Here is a 19,907-nt window from a genome sequence, read left to right as displayed (position 1 = left end):
CACAGAATGAACCTGATTTAACCGTAAGAATGTCGGGAAAGAGCTTTATTTTTGTCCCCAGTGTAGTAGTATTGGCCACAGTTGCACAAGGGAGTGTTGCCTTCCAGTGGACCAAAACAGCAGGTCTTCTCAGTGGTTAAACTTGATAAGTTTTTTTGTTTTGTTTTTTTTTTCGTTTTTTTCCCCCAAACGTGTATACATATTTAATGTGTACAAATCATGAAACAAATATAATACATCAGTTTAACAACTGCCTTTAAAATGAAGTGAGTGTTGCTAAATGAATGCTCCTTGAAGTCCTATATACTAGTAAATAAGATCTTGTTTTTATAGTCAAAGCACCATTGTTTTAATGGAACTAACCTGTATTGAATAAGCTCAGTCCGTCCCTTTCCCAAGTAGACAATGACGTATGTCATAAGTTATACCAACCAAAAGGTTAAATCTAGCTTGCAGCTGTAAGGCAAACAATTCAGCTCAGTACACTCTCTAATGCTGTGCATACACTGTGTGAAATTCACATGATTGGATGTCCTGTTGGCACCCTTCCATCTGGCATTGTTTGATCAACTAATTGAAGGACCTGGATGGAAAATCTTCAGGCGAAAAGTGAGGGCAGTCAGTCAGTCAGCTGCTGTCGCTGTTCGAGTATTCTGACAGTGACGACATATAACAATGTAGGTCCAGCTTTAGTCTCGGCATTTGCAGCAGGAGTAGGAGACCGATGCCAAAACCTACAGTAATTCTTTTTGAACATTTGTAATATTTGATTCTGTTATTGAGCTGTGTATAAATAGTATTGTGATGTGGACCTAATGCTGCATTTCCTTCTTTATAGAAAGCCCACTACTGTTTCCTTCCTATATAGAAAAGTCACTTCATTTTGTGAAGCGGCAGATGGAGGCTGTTATCGATAACTGTTTGGCAAAACCAGCGGTAAGTCCCTGTTTCCACGCATTCTGGGCTTTCGCTGAAATGTGATACAACTTGCCAAAGTTTTATATTGTTGTCTTGCAGGACGTTATAGGGAAATCTGTTCAACAAAAACTGTGTATTTCACTTTATCATGCATCCAAAAGGTAAGTTAGGGTGGATCTATGTAACTTATTTGGCAACTCAAGTATTTACAAAAATGATAAGTCATATTGTACAGTGATGCTTGGCTTGGCTCCTCATCCACCTGCAGAGTTGTTCCAGGACATGTGCTACAGGTGGGGACACCAGATGAGAACCTATTGGCTTTTAGGTTCAACAACCTAATTTGTATCCAGGTACAGGGATCCACTGCCTTTCCTCCCCTGAAACACCTGCCTCGTCTGCTTTACAGGATGTAGATAGAGAGCATACTCTTTCCATCCCACGCCTCTCAATCTGACATACATGAGTGTTTCGTTAGATGGGGCTTCATACTTTATTTAAGGGATCAGTGCACAGGGAATTCTTGTTTTCAGAAGTCATTGAAAGCTCATTCTAGTAAAACCATGTCCACCAGAATATATGATTTGCACCCTTTATGGAAGCACCAAAGTCTTTCATGTGCTTGATTTTGTCAGCCTTCGCTATCCACAAAGCCATGGAAGGAGCTTGTGGGTGTATCCACAGTTGCTGGATGCAGTTCTTCAATGCAGCAAATAAGTGTGGCAGATTGAATTTCCTATAAACATTTTAAGGGATGGTGTTGTGGTGGAGCAAAAAGGACGGGTCGCTTGGTGCATTTTGTGAGATGTGTTGTAGATTGTGCCAAAGGGTCCTGCAGGACCAAAATATGTGTAAGATATCGCCTCTCCCCGACCCACATCTCCAACATTTGGTCCCAGTTCTTGTTGTTACATTGGACCTGTTAGTAATTATTTTACTGTTGCCCTCCTGTTAAAGGGTATTATTCATATAGGGATTATGTATGCATGTGATGAACATAAGTGATGATTGATTTTCTATATATACATTTGTTCAGTATGGGAATATACGCAATGAGATTAGAGTCTGTGGTTCAGGTTGTATTTGCTATACATCTGTTACTGATCAAGCAGAAATGCTTAGAACCTCCCACATTCCTTATTATCAAGAAAGACTGTGAAATATTCTAAATCAAAGTTTATGAAGTGTTTCAAAGTATGTATTATATCTCTTTATTGTAATATTTCTTGATTAAGTTATTCGTATAAGAAAGAACATTGTATTATGTATAAATATTGGTATTTGTAACATTATATAGTTTATTAGAATGTATTATTGCATTCAACACAAGAATCCTCTATTCCCATCCCCCTTGAAACCTTATGGTTTGTCTAAAGTTTCAGATTACACTTGGACCTAGATGGCCGGAGAGGAGGGGGGGGGGTGGAGCACAAAGGACTCACACTGACACACACGCTGACTTGGTGGACACACACTCGGACACACGCGGTCATGGAGGGACACACAGACACATAGACATGAGACTAACATTTTAAACACATACACAAGAACTTATTAATACATCTACATATTTCTATACTTTAGTTTTATGCTATTATTTTGTAATCATTTGTAACTTTGTAATTAAACACATTTATGAGTTTCAAGCAAGAACGGAAGCTATTTTTCCTCTTTTAAACTTTTCACCCTAAGAACAAGAATATGAATATGACATAAAAATATGACATCAAATATCCCCCCTCAGATTGCTTTTGGATATCCGGAAGGTTTAAAACTTCCTGTATCCCTAATTGATGAGAAAGAAAATAGGATATTTTGTACTCACTGTACAGTCCCCAAGAAAAGAATTCTATGGCGAGTAGAAAAGAAATCCTATTTACAGCGAGTTATCCTTAAACATGCAAAAAGCACCTAAAAAGCCACAACAAGATGGTGTCGGACCTCGGCAAACGTAATCATAAAGATGCCCTTGTGGTAAATTTTACATGTTTGGTCTGGTTCAAGAACGGCCTAGAAGGTCATACTGGTTCCCTAGTGAAACATCAGAGAGAAAGCAATTTTTCTCTTTAATATTCTCCCTATAAAAGTTTCTTGTTGAATATGCTGGGGAGAAATATCCACCTTTTTCACTTATGTTTTCATTGTTTTCTCAGCGTCCGTATTGATTTGCAGCAGTACGAATGGCTAATGCCGGCTGCCAGGGTAATAGGCCACAATACAGCAGAATCTTCTTTTTTGTTCCCCCCAGCCTCTTCAACACAGGACTTACACTGAGTGGCCAGATTATTATGACCACCCCATCAGTACTTTGTTGGGCCGCCTCCTGACTCCACGAGATGTTGAAAGGTGATGCGAGGAATCTGACACTGCACTGTTGCCCTTCTGTTGTCTTGTACCAGCCTTGCCACTCTCCGTTCTGCCCTAACATTGACTAGTCGCTGGCGGCCACAATTCGCACGTTCAGACCCAGATTTTCAGCTGACAGTCCAGTCTTTAAACACTTTAACAACAGCTGCTCTTGAACATTTAACGAATTCTGCTTTTTTGCTGATACTCGCTCCATGGCTCCGAGGCCCAACAATCATCCCACGTACAAAGGCTGTTAAATCGCGTTGTTTCCCCATATCTTCAGAAACAAATCACTTCTTCTGTTGTGGTAAACAACCTGCTTCCCTATTTATAATGGTCTGGCCCTCTAGCAACTTCAGCGCCAAATTATAGCTAATTAGCCTACAAACATCAGATGGTCATAATAATCTGGCCACTAATAATCTGGCCACTCAGTGTATATTCCTGACATGATTTGCCTCCTTATGAACTCAATAAGAAAACAATTTTACAAACCAATATATATTGAAGAATGTTGCATTTATAACTCACCATTTATCTTTTCATTGATTATTTCTGAAATTGTCTTCTTGTTTACAGTGAAGAATCTTGTCCACGATTGATCTCCCTGCCATTCCTGTAAGAGTTATTAAACTTTCTATGTTGTAGCATGTAGATTGTACCATACATTTCTAATACTGGGAATGAAGCACTTTCTCATATCTTCTAGCTGGAATGACAAATCCCAGAATCTACATTATATGATGTTTCGTATGTTGGAAAGCTCCGAATCAAAGATGTTCATTTTCAGACAACCAACAGATACAACAAGGTATTACTAGAACCTAACCTCCAAGTTGGTTAGTCTTCATTCTGTTTTGATATGATCATTCTTGAATAGATATTCCTAATGAAATTATACATCCAGCATACTTGTATGAGTCTGTTTACACAGCAAATGGATTGTTATTAAAGGGACATTTGAGGGCCAGTTCACACCATATGCAGTTGTGATGCATCCCAATGCTTTCCTATGGGCTTTCTTGTGCTTTATTCACACCATTGCAGTCTGTTCAGATGCAGTCAGAAAAAGTACTGCTTGTCCTATTTTACCTGTATTGAAACGCATAAAAACTCACCGGAACGCATACAAAAAAAAGAATTGATTGTGGCATCATCCAGGGACATCCAGGGGGAAAAAAACGGATCACAATGCAACTGCGCAGACGCACGCAGTAGTGATGCAGTTTCTGGTGTGAACTAACCCTTAAACGTTTGTGATCAACGTTAATGTATTGTTTTTACGTTGATTATAAGTTTATAATAATACGATTAGAGCTATTTTCCTATTTATATACAGTACAATCATCATTTTACAAAGAAACATTTATTACAGTGCGTGTGTCTGACAGTATTATGGATTTTCTAAAAAGATCACATCTCCTGGTTCTAAATGGCGGAATAATGTGACCATAATGAATGGGGTTGGAGTGCAGAGCTGTATTATCTATTTGAGTTGACTTTGATATTTTTGCTTTTTTGGCATTCTAGAGCTACAAATGATTTTCTGGCAGTTGAGTTTGGACACTCGCTAAATAGAAGCACAGATGAGAATTCCGAAAAAAGGTGAGTATAAGAAGTCTAGCATACAATCCTCTACCAAAACCAGCCGACCTTCCAAAATATGTTCTTTTTATAAAGTGGAACTGCCATGCAGTTTTTAAAGTTTGTATTGTATATTTAGTACATCCCATACTTATATTTTTGTCATTTCAATTACAAAGTAAGAGATGATTAACACTTTGTCTTTGTGTGGTATGCTGCTTCTGGCCCTCTTACATATATTCCAATTATGCAGTAAGAGTGCCATTCATAATGATGGGCCTATAGGAAGTTGCAGGAAGGGCAGCACTAGAGCGTCGCTACCAGAAAGTTACACCTTGAGAACATATTTCATTATCTCCCCAACCTAGAAAATGATATGAAAACAATACTGCTATTTTTATTTCTTTCGCAGCCCGCTCTGATCTACTATAAGAACTGACAAGTATTAGAGCTATATTTATGTCCAAAGCTGCAGAAGCAAAAACATTTGGATAGCACTTTCCAACTGTTTTTCATAGTACCAGGTCTGTTTTTAAAATGATAGCTGGAGTATTAGTATGACCTTTAAGCAGCCCTTTGTTATGTCCAAGCATAACCATTTTTTGGACATGCTTCTTTAATTCACTGGAGCCTAAATATTCAGTAATTAGATAAACCTTCCACTCCCTTCCAGAAAAAAAAAAAGGTATTTAATGACGAGCACATTTTGAAGAGTATCTGATGAGGCATCATGGATGTGTTCTACAAGTGATGAGCAGGGCCTGGGAGATGAGGGACAGACACACTGAGATGACATTTTAATTTAAATTTCTTGGCTTGGGGATGTCCAAATCTGTCCGTCACCAATAAGGAAAGTTTCATGAAAGATGTAAGAGTGGATAATCTAATAAATTGCGCACTTATTCATTTAATAATCATTATAATTCTATTTTTCAGTCACTACAGCTGTCTGGATGCACGTTTCTTCGAAGATGATGTTATAACTGTAATAATTAAAGATAACATGGGAACTGAGGGAAAAGACAGGGTATTGGCTCAGATCCCTTTGTCTTCTGTATTCTCTAATGAAGAGACAGACTACCAGTTCAGCAGGGACAAAAGTAAGAGGTAAGCAATTTAACAGAGAACTTTCTCCATGCCATATGAGCTCTTCGTTAAACTGTAGCAGAAAAGCATGTGCAAATCTTATCAAAACTACTTTCAAGGTCCAGTGGAAACCCCCCCCCTCTGTCCAGGATGGAGAGAGCAGAGCTCGGGGTAGGATAAGATGACATGTAAGCTTTCACAGTCAGGGCCCTCCTTATCATCTTGTCTTGATTTGTAATGTAGCTGTAATGTCCTCTTTATATTGTAAAGTGCAGAACAAACTTGGGGCTATATGAATCCTGAATACTAATGTACAGGGATGTCTGCCCTGTGAGGATACACAGCAAGGTCCTGCCAGAGTGGTGGGCCAGAGCAGATGATGTGCTTTTTCAGTTCCAGGTCATTTCTCTGATGTGTAGAAGTGGGAGAGGTATTGTGCTGAAGAGGGCCCTACAGACCTCTCGGAACTTGCATCTGATCATTCTTTCTTGTATATTGAGGAACACAGAAAGTCAACCTTTGGGTTATCTTGCTGCCTACAATAGGATTGGACACCGGCAAGCATAAAAAATTGTAGGCCAGCCAGCATGCCAGTATTTATTTATTTTTTATAGCAAAGTGATGCTGAGAACATGATGATCATAAACACACATGAGTGAGACCTATGTCGCTCAATGGACTCCAAGAAAAGGATTTTATGTTCAGTATAAAAAAAATCCTATTTTTTTTTTTTCTTCCTCCTTTGTGTCTATACAAACTGCTACTGCAAATCTATTTAAATAAAGTTTAAAACGATTGACAGTCTGTCATGTATTGTATTCATATAAGAGCCATCATTTGTCACTCGGATTCTGTGTATTTGAGCTGATCATGTGATTTTATTTACTTGACATGCTACAGGCTGGAAGAGCAGCATGCTGACATACCTACCCACACCTTCTTTCTGGAGGGCCAGTGGAGATTACTGGAAAACATGAAAGCTCAGTATGTGTCTGTGAATGGGATACGCAAGGTGGCTTGTGTGGTAAGTGTTCGCTTAAATCCCCATTTGTTCAATACTTACTGCTCGACCTGGGAAATGATCCAAAGTAATATTGATGCAGATTATTCATCGTAAGCAGATTTAAATAGTTATCATAACCGCCCTTCTGCTGCATGAGGCAAAATAAAGACACCCTTCTCATTGGTCAGCGTGGTCAGGTGTTTGCGCTGACCAATGAGTGCTCATCATTTGCAAGCATAATTTGACATGCAGTTGTGTGAAAAAGTGTTGGCCCCCTTCCTGATTTTTCATTGTTTTGCACATTTCTCACACTTTGTTTCAGATCATTAAACAAATTTAAATATTAGTCAGATAACACAAGTAAACACAACATGCAGTATTTAAAGGAAGGTTTTTATTGTTAAGGGAAAACAAAATCCAAACCCACATGGCCACGTGTGAAAAAGTGTTTGCCCCTAAACCTAATAACTGGTTGGGCCATCCTTTAGCAGCAAGAACTGCAATCAAGCGTTTGCGATAACTTGCAACGAGTCTATTACAGCGCTGTGCAGGAATTTTGGTCCACTCATCTTTGCAGAATTGTTGTAATTCAGCCACATTGGAAGGTTTTCAAGCATGAACCGCCTTTTTAAGGTCATGCCACAGCATCTCAATAGGATTCAGGTCAGGACTTTGACTAGGCCACTCCAGTCTTAAACACGAGTGCAAAAAATGAAAAAAAGGCCTCGGTCATAAAGGGGTTAAACAAAATCTATTGCTGTGTAATCCTTATATTTGTTCTTGTCCTGGTAGCTAAGTTCCAACCTGCGCCATGTCCGAGTTTTTGAGATGGATGTGGAAGATGACGGAGAAGCTGAAGAAGAGGATGTGGAGGAGCAGTCTCATGCTCAGGATATTACTGAGGAAGAGGGAGAGTTGACTCATTCCACCTATGAGATGAAAGATGCTTCTCCACAAGTTGCAGATGTAACAGAGGAAAGCTTGGAGTCTTAAGTTCCTTTCAAAATGCTAAATGTAATTTTGATGTTTTTATAGTATCGACTCTGAGAGCCAGAAAATAAACGGGAATATTTTGTAAAATCGTTTGCATGTTTTGTTTGTAAACAGTTATGAGCTGGAGACAGACAGCCAGCCTCGCCAAGCTTTATATTAGTATTAGATGCATCACACGGTTTCCTGTAGCCTTTGCATTCTCTCCTCGGCCCAGGTCTCAGGGCAAGCCTGAGGAGCCTAATCTGTTGCTGTTAGGAGGTGGGGCCAGGCTATTTAGGAGACTGGTATCAGTATTTGCTTAGCACTGATGGCAACCTGAGCTGCCAACGGTGAGGCAGGCCTAGGAAACTGGGTTGAGAGTACTCCAGACCTGAGCATCCTCCCACACTTTGCAGAGAGAAAGTGCAAACCACTCCTCCTGGCAATGGAGGACTAACGCTGCAAAAGATGCTGAACCTCAAGGCAAAGAAACTGGAAAGGAGCAATCACTCCTCAGCCTTTAACCCCTTCATGACTGAGGCCCTTTTCATTTTTTGCACCCATGTTATATTCCACATTTTAGGCCTGAAAATGACGTAAAACCCCCCAACATTATATATTTTCTGAATGCCAAGACCCTATAGAATAAAATGGTGGTAGTTGAAATTTTTTATGTTGCGCAATATTAGCGCAACTCCTTTATTAAACCCCAAAAGTTAGTGACAAATTTAATTAAATGCCCCAAAACAACCAATTACCCATTTTTATAATGAAATATAAAAGATGAGGTTACAACAAGTAAAACGATACCCAACATGCCCAGTTTACAAATTGCGTGCGACCGTGAAACTCGGCCCCTTCTTCGGGACACAGAAGCGATCTGGCGACAGGTAAGTCGCCAGGATCGCTTCTGTTGTAAAGCCGACAGTCGGCTCTACAAGTTTAAACAGAGTCCCGGCGGCAAAAGTCGCCGGGAGTCTGTTTAAACAGCCCCGATGCTGGCGACGTACACTGTACGTCGTCAGTCACGGAGGGGTTAAAGAAATCAGTGCATGGGGATGAGCAGAGGGATGGTGGGTGGGAGTGAGGTACGTTCTATGCATGAAGTGTTGGGTGTTGTAGAGCAAAGCTTAGAACTCTCATAGTACCTGGATGGCCCCAAGGCAGAATGGCTAAATAAAAGGTTTATTTCTGCTTCACGGAAATAAAAATAGAAACATTTTTTCCCCTTTTAACCTTTTATTTCACAGAAGAGTGTAAACACTTTGCAAAACTATTCCCATACAAAGAATTCATTAGAATACTTCATTGCATGTGTATACATTAAGTTTAAGCGATGACATGTTGCAGACCCTTACGCTGCAGCTGAGGATCTCTGTGGCAGAAAGCCCAGGTGTGTCCATACAGATACAGCCTGTTCCCATTGACCGGCCATCAGCAACAATCTACATGTAAATCATACTTGGAAGGATTACCTGCAGTTCCGAATCCATATGTTCCTGTCACCAGAGTTCCCAGCTGCAGCCTAAAGCTGTGTGAATGGGGCCTTAGGCTGGATTCACACCGTAACACCCTGATGTGCATTGTGGTGTGTGCTGCTTGGCTGAAAACAATGCTAGAACCTTTCTTGGCGCATTAGACCGCCTATTCAAAAAGGTGCTCTTTACGCAACACTCCAGACCATCGTGGTGTGAACAGACTCCTAAAGGGTGATTTTTCGGGTGACACCCCTCCACACTGACCTGTTCCCTACAGTGACTAACAGTCCTAAACACAGCAGCCTTCATGAGAAATATTACACTCCAACTTGGCTCTGTAATCCTGTGGCAAGCTAAAGCCATCAATACAGGAATGGTATAGGCTCTCATCTTATAGTGGATCTAAATTCTGGTCCCCATTAGAGGCACAAACTTGCCTGTGCACCCTAACAAGGAGATTTAACAGTGCGCTGGGCCCCTATACTGGGCTGCAGATGGCGGCAAGTCTTTAACGCAGAAAAAAGGATGACCGCACGCACAAGGCAAAAGGGCTTCAGACCACATCATCTAATTCTGAGTTTAGGCAACATGACCTGGGAACTGAGGCAGACAGGTAGGTGTTCCATCCTAAAAGACCTACCCAGCCACCTTTAAAGTAGTATTAAACTCTCAATAATGAATCCAGATCAAACACGTATACATTGCACAGCAAATAATTGCTTTACTTTCTCCCCCCCCAATACCTACAATCATGTTTCTAAACAGCTGCTTCCAAGTCTCTCTGCTCAGCTTCCCTGAACTTCCTATCCAGTACAAGATCAGAGCCGTGTCCAGCAACTGGTCATCTACTAGCTGGGGGGAGAGACACACACACACACACACACGGGTGACTGCATAGCACTCTGCTTGAGAAAGGAGTCACTCTAAAACAGGAAGTCAGGACCAGTGCTCAGGGGACCAGCTGACTCTGCAGGAAAACAAACTTTTAAATATCAAGGAGCAGCATCCATTGTAAGCGATTTCAGAAGCATTTGACATAACTTAACATCCTTGTGAGTTTAATCATTTAAAGTAGACTGTAACCTCATTTGTATCTGCTTAAAGTGAAAAGCACCAGCTTAGATGGAGATCGCAGGCTCAGAGTTTCATGTAGCAGGGAATCATCGATGAGTGATAAGAGGGCGACTTTCCCTTTTATTTCTGTCAATATTCATACAAGGCTTTTGTTTCAATATAAGGCAAAACTTGTATCTCCCGTCCTCCTCCTCCTGACGCCCTCGGAGCCGGTCCCGGGATCCAAGATGGGGCAGCGGATCCCACGAATGGGGGGTGGGGCGGTGCCGCGAACGAGCACATATAGGCGATCGGCGGGCTATGGACCCGCTGATCGCCTATATGTGAAACACCCGGTACCGGGTGTTCGCATTGGACGGGTCTTTCCTGCCCGTGCGTGCCCGCTAGGGGGCGCGCGCAAGCAGAAAAAAATTGCCGTCTGGAGACGGCAACCCGCAGATGCTGCAGTGCCGTCCGTCCGTTTTTTTACTACGGGCGGACGGCAAGAGGTTAAAAAGGATCCAATCATGAACAAAATATGGCAGCTACCATCAACTTGTTATTGAAGGTGCAACTTCCAGGGCTGGCATCCATACTTGGCAAGTTACTGACCATGAACAAGTCTGCACAAAGCTGGTCACTGATCTGGAACAAGCATGTGACACCTGATAGAAGGGCCATGGCACCAGCTTATACCTTTATAAACAAGTCAGAACTGGCACCTCCCATATTTCTTGCAAGCTGAACTCCAGGAAAACCTCAAAATATGGTTTCATTGCATCCATGTGAACGGTCTTACCTGCCACAATATTTGTATTTTATTTAGTCCATGTTAAAATCCCGGCACCTCTGCCAGATATGGATAAAACGTGCAATATTTGACTCAATCCTAATTAAACAATATCAGTGTCCGTCATTTCAAGTGGATATTGTCTTTGCTGAACACATGTAATGATATTTCAATAAACACTTCTGACTTTTCTATCCCCTGCCTGAAGCTTAGCTTTGATTGTGTAATGCTAAAAGTCTGCAACCAACACTTACATTGCAGAAACAAAATAATATATACATCCTGGTTTACAAACCCTGATAGGTGCTCAAAAGAAGAGTGCAAATAGGTTTCTTCACAGTAAACAGATTCAGCATAGCGTCTGGTACAATTTTGAGTCACTTCCCTGCCATTAATGACCAACTTTTTAGCTTGAAGTCTTCATTTTCTCTGCATGTTCACGCTCCTATGAAATGCAGATCCCATTTTGAATCAGGAACGGAAAATAAAAAGATAAATTGGTCCCAATTTCCCAAAGAGAAAACATTCAGAAATATTTTGTATCCAAGAAAAGATTTAATTCCCCTATCTAGAGTGCACATGGCACTCCAGGAAATGCAGACATTGCATCTCATCAGTGAAGGAAAATACATTAAATGTGATATACATATTCTTTTTACAATTTTGTAAACATCAAAACTGCAATTTGTAAATCAAGGACACACAATTCCAGCATATATGAAACCCTGTGGAAGGAATACTCTGCTCACCCCTTCCATAATGTCCACTTTCCCTGCCCTATACGGGTTTCTTGCCATAGAAAGAAGTTTACAGTGCTACCTGAAACCCGGACTTTATTCCTACAATTAACCGTAAATTGAATTACATTCATAGATTGTACATCCTTTGGCAACCATTAGAGACTGACAGTAGTTTTCACCCATTGCAGTTATTGTGCAAAACAGCAGCTTCAAACTGAAGACTTCAGATCCTCCCGTCCCTCTACCAGGAAGAGAAGAATGGCTTCCGGCAGTGAAAGGTCTGCGTGAATGCATTACTCAGGTGAACGATCCGGCCCTGACATCCATCGCTACTCCTTTCCACTACTACTTTTGGCATCTGTACCAACTGAATAGGACTCTTCTCATCCTTTAAAGCTTGTGTTAGATTTAAGATCTGCAGGAAATGGCACAACAGACATGTCATTAAAACGCATGTAAAAATAAACAAAACCTGAAAACAAATAGTCAATCCATCAGCTAGCAGGATTGTTTGTGATGCTTCTTTAACAATTCCCCATTATTATCATTAATTAAAAGGGACACAGGATGAAGTATTTAGATACATTGGGTTAAGCTGCTGCCTTAGAAGATTGGACACTGGCAAACAAAAGCTGTAAGGACAGCCCAGTATAACTACTCCCATCATGCCTCAGTTTTTTGCTATTGTCTTAGGAGAATGAACGTCTACTTTTTGGCCCTAGCGTTTCTATTTCAAAGACCCCTTGCCTCTCATTGCTTAGTGAAGTCCTTCATACAGGGTGTCACCCCTCTAAATCTCCCAGTGACAGCCTAGGATCTCTACCTGGCTCTGTTGGTGCCTCAGAACGTTTCAGGGATATCCCTCAGTCTACACTTCCTCACAAGTTTCTCTTCCTCGTTACCATCAACTCTACAAAAGGTGAGTTTCAGATTTGGCTGCGTTGAACTGTAAAACTTTTCTTGTCCTACAAGGAGACATGGGCGTCCTGAGGCCCAAGGCCTTCTTTCTTCCCAAAGTGGTTTCTTCTGTTCACCTTAGCCAGGACACTGTTCTCCCTTCTCTTTGGCCTGTTCCACAACACCGTAAGAAGATTTCCCTTCATTGTGTGGCTGTGGTATACGCTGTCTGAGTCTGTCTTTAGCTCTCCTGAGCAGGACCCTCCTAAACCTCCTGTACTGATTCCCTTTATTATGTAAAGTGCTGTGCAAACTGCCAGTGCTATCAAAATCATCCCTCAGCTACAGCTGCCCTTAGACCAGTGGTCTCAAAGTACCAGCCCACAAGCCGGTACTATGTGGCCCGCAGCCAGCTCACAAGTCTGGTACACGGTCACGGACCACGTACCAGACTTGCGGGAGCAGCTACACGGTCTGCATCTGTCGGATGCAGACCGCATAGCTGCTTCTGTGCCAGCACTATGATCCTTTCGGCCGGCGTCTTCTCTAAACGCAGGCCGAAAGGATTGATTAGATTAGTAATGTCTGCAGCAGACATTACTAATCGCCACTAGATAAATGGATCGGTGATCGTGGCACCGCTCACAGCCTCCTCCCTGCAACAAGGTAAGCCGGAGAGGGGGCTGTGTATTTAACTTACAGGTGGGTGGATGTGGGGTGGGGGTTAAGACTGGGAATTATATTGTTATATGTGGGGGGTGTTTGGGGGGACTGGGAATTTGATGTGTGTGTGTGTATTTTTTCATGTGTATGGGGTTGTATTATTTTATGTGCAGGGATAGGTTTTTTTTTTGGTTTTTTTATGTGAAGGGGGGTAGAAAGAGTATAAGTGTATTAGGCTCCAGTCACACCTGTATCTTTAGGAGCAATTATGGATTCCTACATCAGAAATCCCTAATCTGGTGTTTAAAAGCGGCAGCCGTCGCCTATTCAAGTTAATGATCAGGTGACAGAAGTTGCATATAAACTCCTGCACACCGCATGTAATGATATGTGATATTATTACATTCGGTTAGGAATCATTCTCCCTGGACGCAATGATTGTGTATCGAGGGAGAGTTGTTTTCTAACCGCATGTAATCATATCACATATCATTACATGCGGTGTGTAGGCATTTACATGCAACTGCTGTCACCTGATCATTAACTTGAATGGGTGACGGCGGCCGCGTGTAAACATCTGATTAGGGATTCCTGCTGCAGGAAAACGCAAGTTTCTGACGCAGGAATCCCTAATTGCACCTAAACTTACAGATATGAACAGGGCCTTATTGTGTGTATTGGGGTCCGTAGTACCATATCGCATATAGTTATATTTTATTTTAAAGGAGAACTATGGGGTAAGTGTTTTTCCCCATAGTTCCCCTAAGGGTCATGGGCTTTTTGTCGAGTGGCCCTCGAGGGAATTGAGTTTGAGACCCCTGCAACAGTCCAACTCTCTGTCCTTCCTGAAGGTCCTCGTAGGGAACAGTCGGCTTCTTGTTCCACTATCGCCAGGTGAATTCAACAACTCATCATTCAAGTCTATAGACTTAAGGCCAAGGCTCCACATTTCCCTGTCACATGGTATGCCATCAGGTTAGAGCTTCTTGGGCTTTTCAGCACCAGGCAACTTTTGAAAAGATTTGCACGGCTACCACCAGGTCTTCTGTACACACATTTATCGGGTTTTATCAGGTGCTCTTTCAGGCCCTCAGCTGATGCCAGCTTTAGTCGGAAGGTTCTTCAGGCAGCTCTGTTGAGCCCCCTCTGTAAACCTGCCAGTTTTCATGGGCTTGCTGATTTCCTTTGCCATGTTGCCAAAACCTCACTTGGACTGCTTTAGGATGTCCCAATGTACGCAATACTTCATCCTGCGCCACTTAATGTACAATCAAGAAATCAGGATTTTTTTAGTTGCAGTAAAATCCTTTTCTTAATGAATATTAAAAGGGACACCGGTCTCTCCCCTGTGTTCTTATGATCTACTCCGACTATTGGTTTGCTACAAAACCGAGACAGAATGGGAGCTGGAGGGGTTAAACTGGGCATTCCTTACAGCTTGTATGCACTTTCAAGTGCTGAACCGCCTCCCACCACCACTCTTTGGTCTATAGATGGTTATTTTTTTTACAAAGAATTACTGCGGTAGCTTCACATTAAAATGCCTCTCCTGTATTAATTAACTTGACAAAGTGCAAGCTTCACAGTTGATTTTTATTTCAATTCCTGCATGCCTGGGAAGGGGGTCCTGAAACCCGCTGTACACTGGGCCTTGACTAATGCTGAAAATAGCACTAAGCCTAGACTCCCTGTCATTCATTACAACACTGGGACCCTATTTGGCTAGTAGAAGTCCTGGCATTGGACTGTGGAATGGCAGGTACTGTGCTAAAAGAGACCCTGTCAAGTGTCTATATGTTTCAATCCAGCAGGTCTCTGCAACAGAAACAGTATAGTCTCACCTCTCCAGCAGCCTGTATTTATACCTTTCCTCTGTTCCCTTGCTGCATTCTCTGAAAAGCCTCTTCCACACTTGCAGGAGTGGTTAGATGTCTGCATCCCCCGACATGTGCTGGCGCCTTCTTTTGGCCCCCTGTGTCACTGCAGGGGAAGGAAGGAACCAGCTTGGATTCCCATGTCCCCCACTGGTTTCTTCCTGCTTCATCTTTCTACATCACTGCTAACTCCTGCAGGGATCCAGTGTCCTCCCCAGACACACAGGTACTCGCAGACACCACACCAGTATTGCTAATTTGCACACTTTGGGAAAGGTTTATTTGAAGGGTTTCACACACACATATAAAACAGATTCTTGCTGCTTGCGTACGCACGTACCTGCCCTCTCATTACAGACATCTGTTTCTCAAATGTTGCCTTGTCAAATCCCTTATCAGTCTGTAGGAGAAAAACAAGTTGTGACAATTAGCACTAAAAAAACGTAGGTAACAGAATAAACACTTTCACTGTAAGGAAATCCTACGGATAAGAAATGCCCGTGTACTTGCTTTAAACAGCTCATGAAGATCCTCACAAAGATCCTGCACAAAGTTCATATCGGAGATACGTGGAAGAATAAGGTCTCTCGTCTCCTGACTAAAAGGAACTTTAGCTTGTGGAAGCCAGACCCAGAGGAATGGATCTAGAGGAGGGAAAAACAAAATGCTCTTTTCACTAACGAGATACATAGTAAATGTGTCCTAGTAGAAGCTCTCTGCCCAATAATACAGTTCAGTTAACAATGGAGTGCGGGGGCGGGGGGGTTATTTTAGTTTTAGATATACAAGTGAGGTAGAAAAGTTTGATAAAAATAATTATACATGTACAAGGGGGTGGACCTATTTACACATTACATATACAAATGTTGCTATCACTTAAACTGCCATCATAGTCTTTGGAGGGGATACCATGTTTAAGAGGAATAGGGATCAGCACAGCAGGTTCAACGCTGAAAAACTGCGAACCCGCAAACCCAGTAGGTTGGTAGAGTGCGTTTGTGGGTGAAAAGCAGATGAATGAATTCATGTAAAATAACAAGCCATCAATCTATTCAGAAATAGAAACCCAAATACTTGCATGCTCTCCACTCATCTGGATGTTTGAATGGAAATGCCAGACCATTATCTATGGCTGCAACTTTTATAACCGGCTCTTTTTCCGTCCACTCCTAAAATCAGAACAAGAAGCATTAAAATGCCACGTGACAAACATCATTCAAAATAAGCTAAAAATTGAAAGTGCATTTCCACTTTTGCAGCCAAATCAGGAGAACCCCCCACTTCATATTTGTTACACTTCAACCATCATATAGCAGAACATTAGCACGAAATATTGCTCTTTTCTGAAAGCTTGGCTTCCCTTTCTCTGGAATGTTTATGAGGGGGCTATGGAGTAATGCTTGCCATAGTTAACCCTGTATGTACAGCGCTAACAGATTTCATTATCAGTTCACTAGCTGTCCTAAAAGAAAATAGGATTTTTGTACTCACCGTAAAATCCTTTTCTCTCCGTTCATTGAAGGACACAGGGCAACAGATCGTAGATCCTGAATGGTAGGGTATATCGCCACCTGCAGGAGTAGGACGCTAGGCACATAACTAAAAGACAAGACAGCCTAGGGGCCGTCCCTGCTGGTGGCCCAACCCCTCACTTGTTGACAAGTCTCCAGTAAGTAACTAGCAGTTAGGAGTGTACACCCCCATAAAAGAGGGCGGGACCTGTGTCCTTCAATGAACGGAGAGAAAAAGGATTTTCTCTCAAAAATCCTATTTTCTCTCCCGTTCATTGAAGGACACAGGGCAACAGATCGTAGATCCTGAATGGTAGGGACGTCACCAAGCAGTAACACACTGAGGGATGGGCAACAACAAACAAAACACCCAAAAGACCCCTCAAAGCACAGCCTGCAACACTTTGCGCCCCAAACCAGCATCCGCCGATGCTAACACGTCCACCTTGTAAAACTTAACAAAGGTGTGAACAGAAGACCAAGTAGCGGCCTTACAAACCTGAGAAACCGAGGCCCCATGACGAAAGGCCCAGGAAGCCCCCACAGCCCTATTAGAATGGGCAGTGACAGGGAAAGGAGGCTCACGCCCCTTAACAGCGTACGCCTGAATAACCACATTGCGAATCCACCTATATATGGTAGCCGCCTACGCGGCCCGACCCTTACGAGGGCCCTCCGTGAGCACGAACAAGGAGTCCGTCGCACGAAAAGAAGCCGTAGCTTCCAAATAGACACGAAGAGCGCGAACCACATCCAAACAGTGGAGCGCACGTTCCTTCCTATGAACCGGCTTCGAGCACAGGGAAGGTAAGACAATGTCCTCATTCAGATGGAATGCCGACACAACCTTAGGCAGGAAGGGCGGCCTAGGATGGAGAACCGCCTTGTCCCTATGCAACACCAGCAACGGAGACTTGCAGGACAAGGCAGCCAATTCCAACACCCGCCGCACGGAAGTGATGGCCACCAAAAAGGCAAGGACAAAAGCGGAATCTCCCGAAGAGGCTCAAAAAGGGAGATTCCTGCAACATGGAAAGCACGAGATTCAAGTCCCACGGCGCCAAAGGCGAGCGGACAGGGGGAGCAATGCGCGTCACCCCCTGAACAAAGGTGCAAACCAGAGCATTGAAGATCGGGGGGCAGAGGCAGACGCCACGGGGCGTCCACCACCAGCTGAACCACGTCCACGTACCACGCTCTCCGAGGCCACGAGGACGACGGCGACGCCCTCGACCGCGATCCGACGCAGCAGACGAGGCAACAGATACAGTGGAGGAAAGGTGTAAATCAGACCGTAATGACCCCAAGGAGCCACCAGGGCATCCACGTCCTCCGCCCAGGGATCCAGGGCCCGGGCCACAAACCTGTCCACCTTCCGGTTGAACCGATACGCCAGAAGATCCACCTCCGGCGTCCCCCAGCGACGACAGAGCTGCTGAAAAACCTCCGGGTGTAGAGACCACTCCCCCGGATCCACCGACTGTCGACTGAGGTAATCAGCCTGCCAATTGTCCACTCCCGGGATGCAGACCGCCGAGAGAGCCAGGACTCGATTTTCCGCCCAGGAGAGAATCCCAAACACCTTCCGACCCGCGGCCACACTTTTTGTGCCGTCCTGGTGGTTGATGTAAGCCACTGCGGTGGCGTTGTCCGACTGGACCCGGACTGCCAGACCTTGGAGCCGGGCTGACCAATGAAGGAGAGAAAGGCGAATCGCCCGAAGTTCCAACACATTTATCGACAGACGGGACTCCTCCGGCGACCAACGACCCTGCACGGTCAAGGAGCCCAGGACCCCGCCCCAAAAGGCTGGCGTCCGTGGTGACCACCGTCCAATGCACAGGAAGGAAAGACTTCCCCTGCACCAAGACCGGAGATTGAAGCCCCCACCGCAGGGAGGCCCTCGCCTCCCGAGAGATCCGAATCTCCCTGTCCAAGGACAGGGGGGACTTGTCCCACTGCACCAGGATGTTCCTCTGCAGGGTCCTGGTATGATGTTGCGCAAAGGGCACCGCCTCGAAGGAGGCCACCATGAGACCCAGGACCTGCAAGCAAACCACTGGCGAGTCCTCAGTAGCCGGACCTTGGAACGGAGCCTCAGGAGCTTGTCCCGAGGAAGAAAGACCTGGGCCGCGACAGTGTCCAGAACCAAACCCAGATACTCCAGGCGTGGTGAAGGCACCAGGCAAGATTTTCGCAGGTTTAGAAGCCACCCAAACTCCTCCAAAGGACCGCACCGTGACCCCCAGAGCCGTCACCATAGAAGACTGCGACTCCGCCCATAGGAGCAGGTCGTCCAGGTACCCCACGATCGAAACCCCCCGACAAACGCAACAGCGTCAGGATCGGAGCTAACACCTTGGTGAACACACGTGGGGCCGACGCCAGCCCGAAGGGCAGCGGCACAAACTGAAAATGGTCCTCCCCCACCGCGAAACGATATAGCTGATGAGACTCGCAAACGGGTACATGAAGGTATGCATCCCGGATATCGATGGAGGCCAGCAGATCTCCCTGACGGAGCCATGCAACCACGGACCGGATCGACTCCATCCGGAACCGACGGACCCGCACAAAGGTGTTCAAGCGTTTGAGGTCCAGGATGGGCACATCCTGGACCTCATTCTGTTTCTTGGGCACAGTAAACAGGTTTGAATAAAACCCTTTGAATCTTTCCGAGGACGGAACTGGCACAATCACCCCCCTGGGACAAAAGGTCCGCCACAGCGCGACGGAGATTCGCCAACCGCGAAGGATAGAGGCGCGTGTTGGACGGGAAAAAAACGTTTCCCGGACGGGACGGAAACTCGATCTTGTAGCACAAAGAAACCAGCTCCCAGACCCAAGAGTCGGAAACGTGGGCCAGCCAAAAATCTGCAAAGAGCCGAAGGCGCCCCCCCACCCTGGGACCCAGAGTCGGGGCCCGACCTTCATGCGGACTGGGGCTTGCCGGCGGGCTTAGCAGACTTGGGTTGCCACGGACGCTTGG

At 44.2% G+C, this 19,907-nt stretch overlaps 2 protein-coding genes across 5 annotated transcripts in view; one reads left to right on the top strand and one right to left on the bottom strand.

The window, feature by feature from the left end:
* The window catches only part of ANAPC4 (anaphase promoting complex subunit 4), a 36,431-nt gene extending 28,434 nt beyond the window's left edge, over window positions 1-7,997 (top strand). Inside the window, exons 22-29 of the mRNA XM_018566150.1 lie at window positions 839-936; window positions 1,018-1,079; window positions 3,847-3,885; window positions 3,977-4,078; window positions 4,798-4,872; window positions 5,788-5,958; window positions 6,838-6,961; window positions 7,733-7,997. Of these exons, the coding sequence (XP_018421652.1) occupies window positions 839-936; window positions 1,018-1,079; window positions 3,847-3,885; window positions 3,977-4,078; window positions 4,798-4,872; window positions 5,788-5,958; window positions 6,838-6,961; window positions 7,733-7,933 (872 nt within the window). The 3' untranslated portion in view covers window positions 7,934-7,997. The remainder of the gene's footprint in view (window positions 1-838; window positions 937-1,017; window positions 1,080-3,846; window positions 3,886-3,976; window positions 4,079-4,797; window positions 4,873-5,787; window positions 5,959-6,837; window positions 6,962-7,732) is intronic.
* Window positions 7,998-11,773: 3,776 nt separating this feature from the next.
* PI4K2B (phosphatidylinositol 4-kinase type 2 beta) overlaps window positions 11,774-19,907 on the bottom strand; it is a 27,354-nt gene continuing 19,220 nt past the window's right edge. For 3 of the 4 annotated variants that reach the window (XM_018566144.1, XM_018566145.1, XM_018566146.1), the window contains exons 7-10: window positions 16,486-16,573; window positions 15,918-16,051; window positions 15,748-15,807; window positions 11,774-12,388 (exon numbers count right to left, since the gene is read on the bottom strand). In XM_018566144.1, the coding sequence (XP_018421646.1) occupies window positions 12,215-12,388; window positions 15,748-15,807; window positions 15,918-16,051; window positions 16,486-16,573 (456 nt within the window). In that variant the 3' untranslated portion in view covers window positions 11,774-12,214. Of the gene's footprint in view, window positions 12,389-15,747; window positions 15,808-15,917; window positions 16,052-16,485; window positions 16,577-19,907 lie in introns of all 4 variants that reach the window. The other variant, XM_018566143.1, reaches the window with a different exon arrangement.

This window comes from Nanorana parkeri, unplaced genomic scaffold (genome assembly GCF_000935625.1).
Source record: "Nanorana parkeri isolate BGI_ZX_2015 unplaced genomic scaffold, ASM93562v1 scaffold922, whole genome shotgun sequence".
Classification (NCBI taxonomy): Eukaryota; Metazoa; Chordata; class Amphibia; order Anura; family Dicroglossidae; genus Nanorana; species Nanorana parkeri.
Note: the sequence above shows the minus strand (reverse complement) of the source record. Positions and strands in the feature narration are given on the sequence as shown.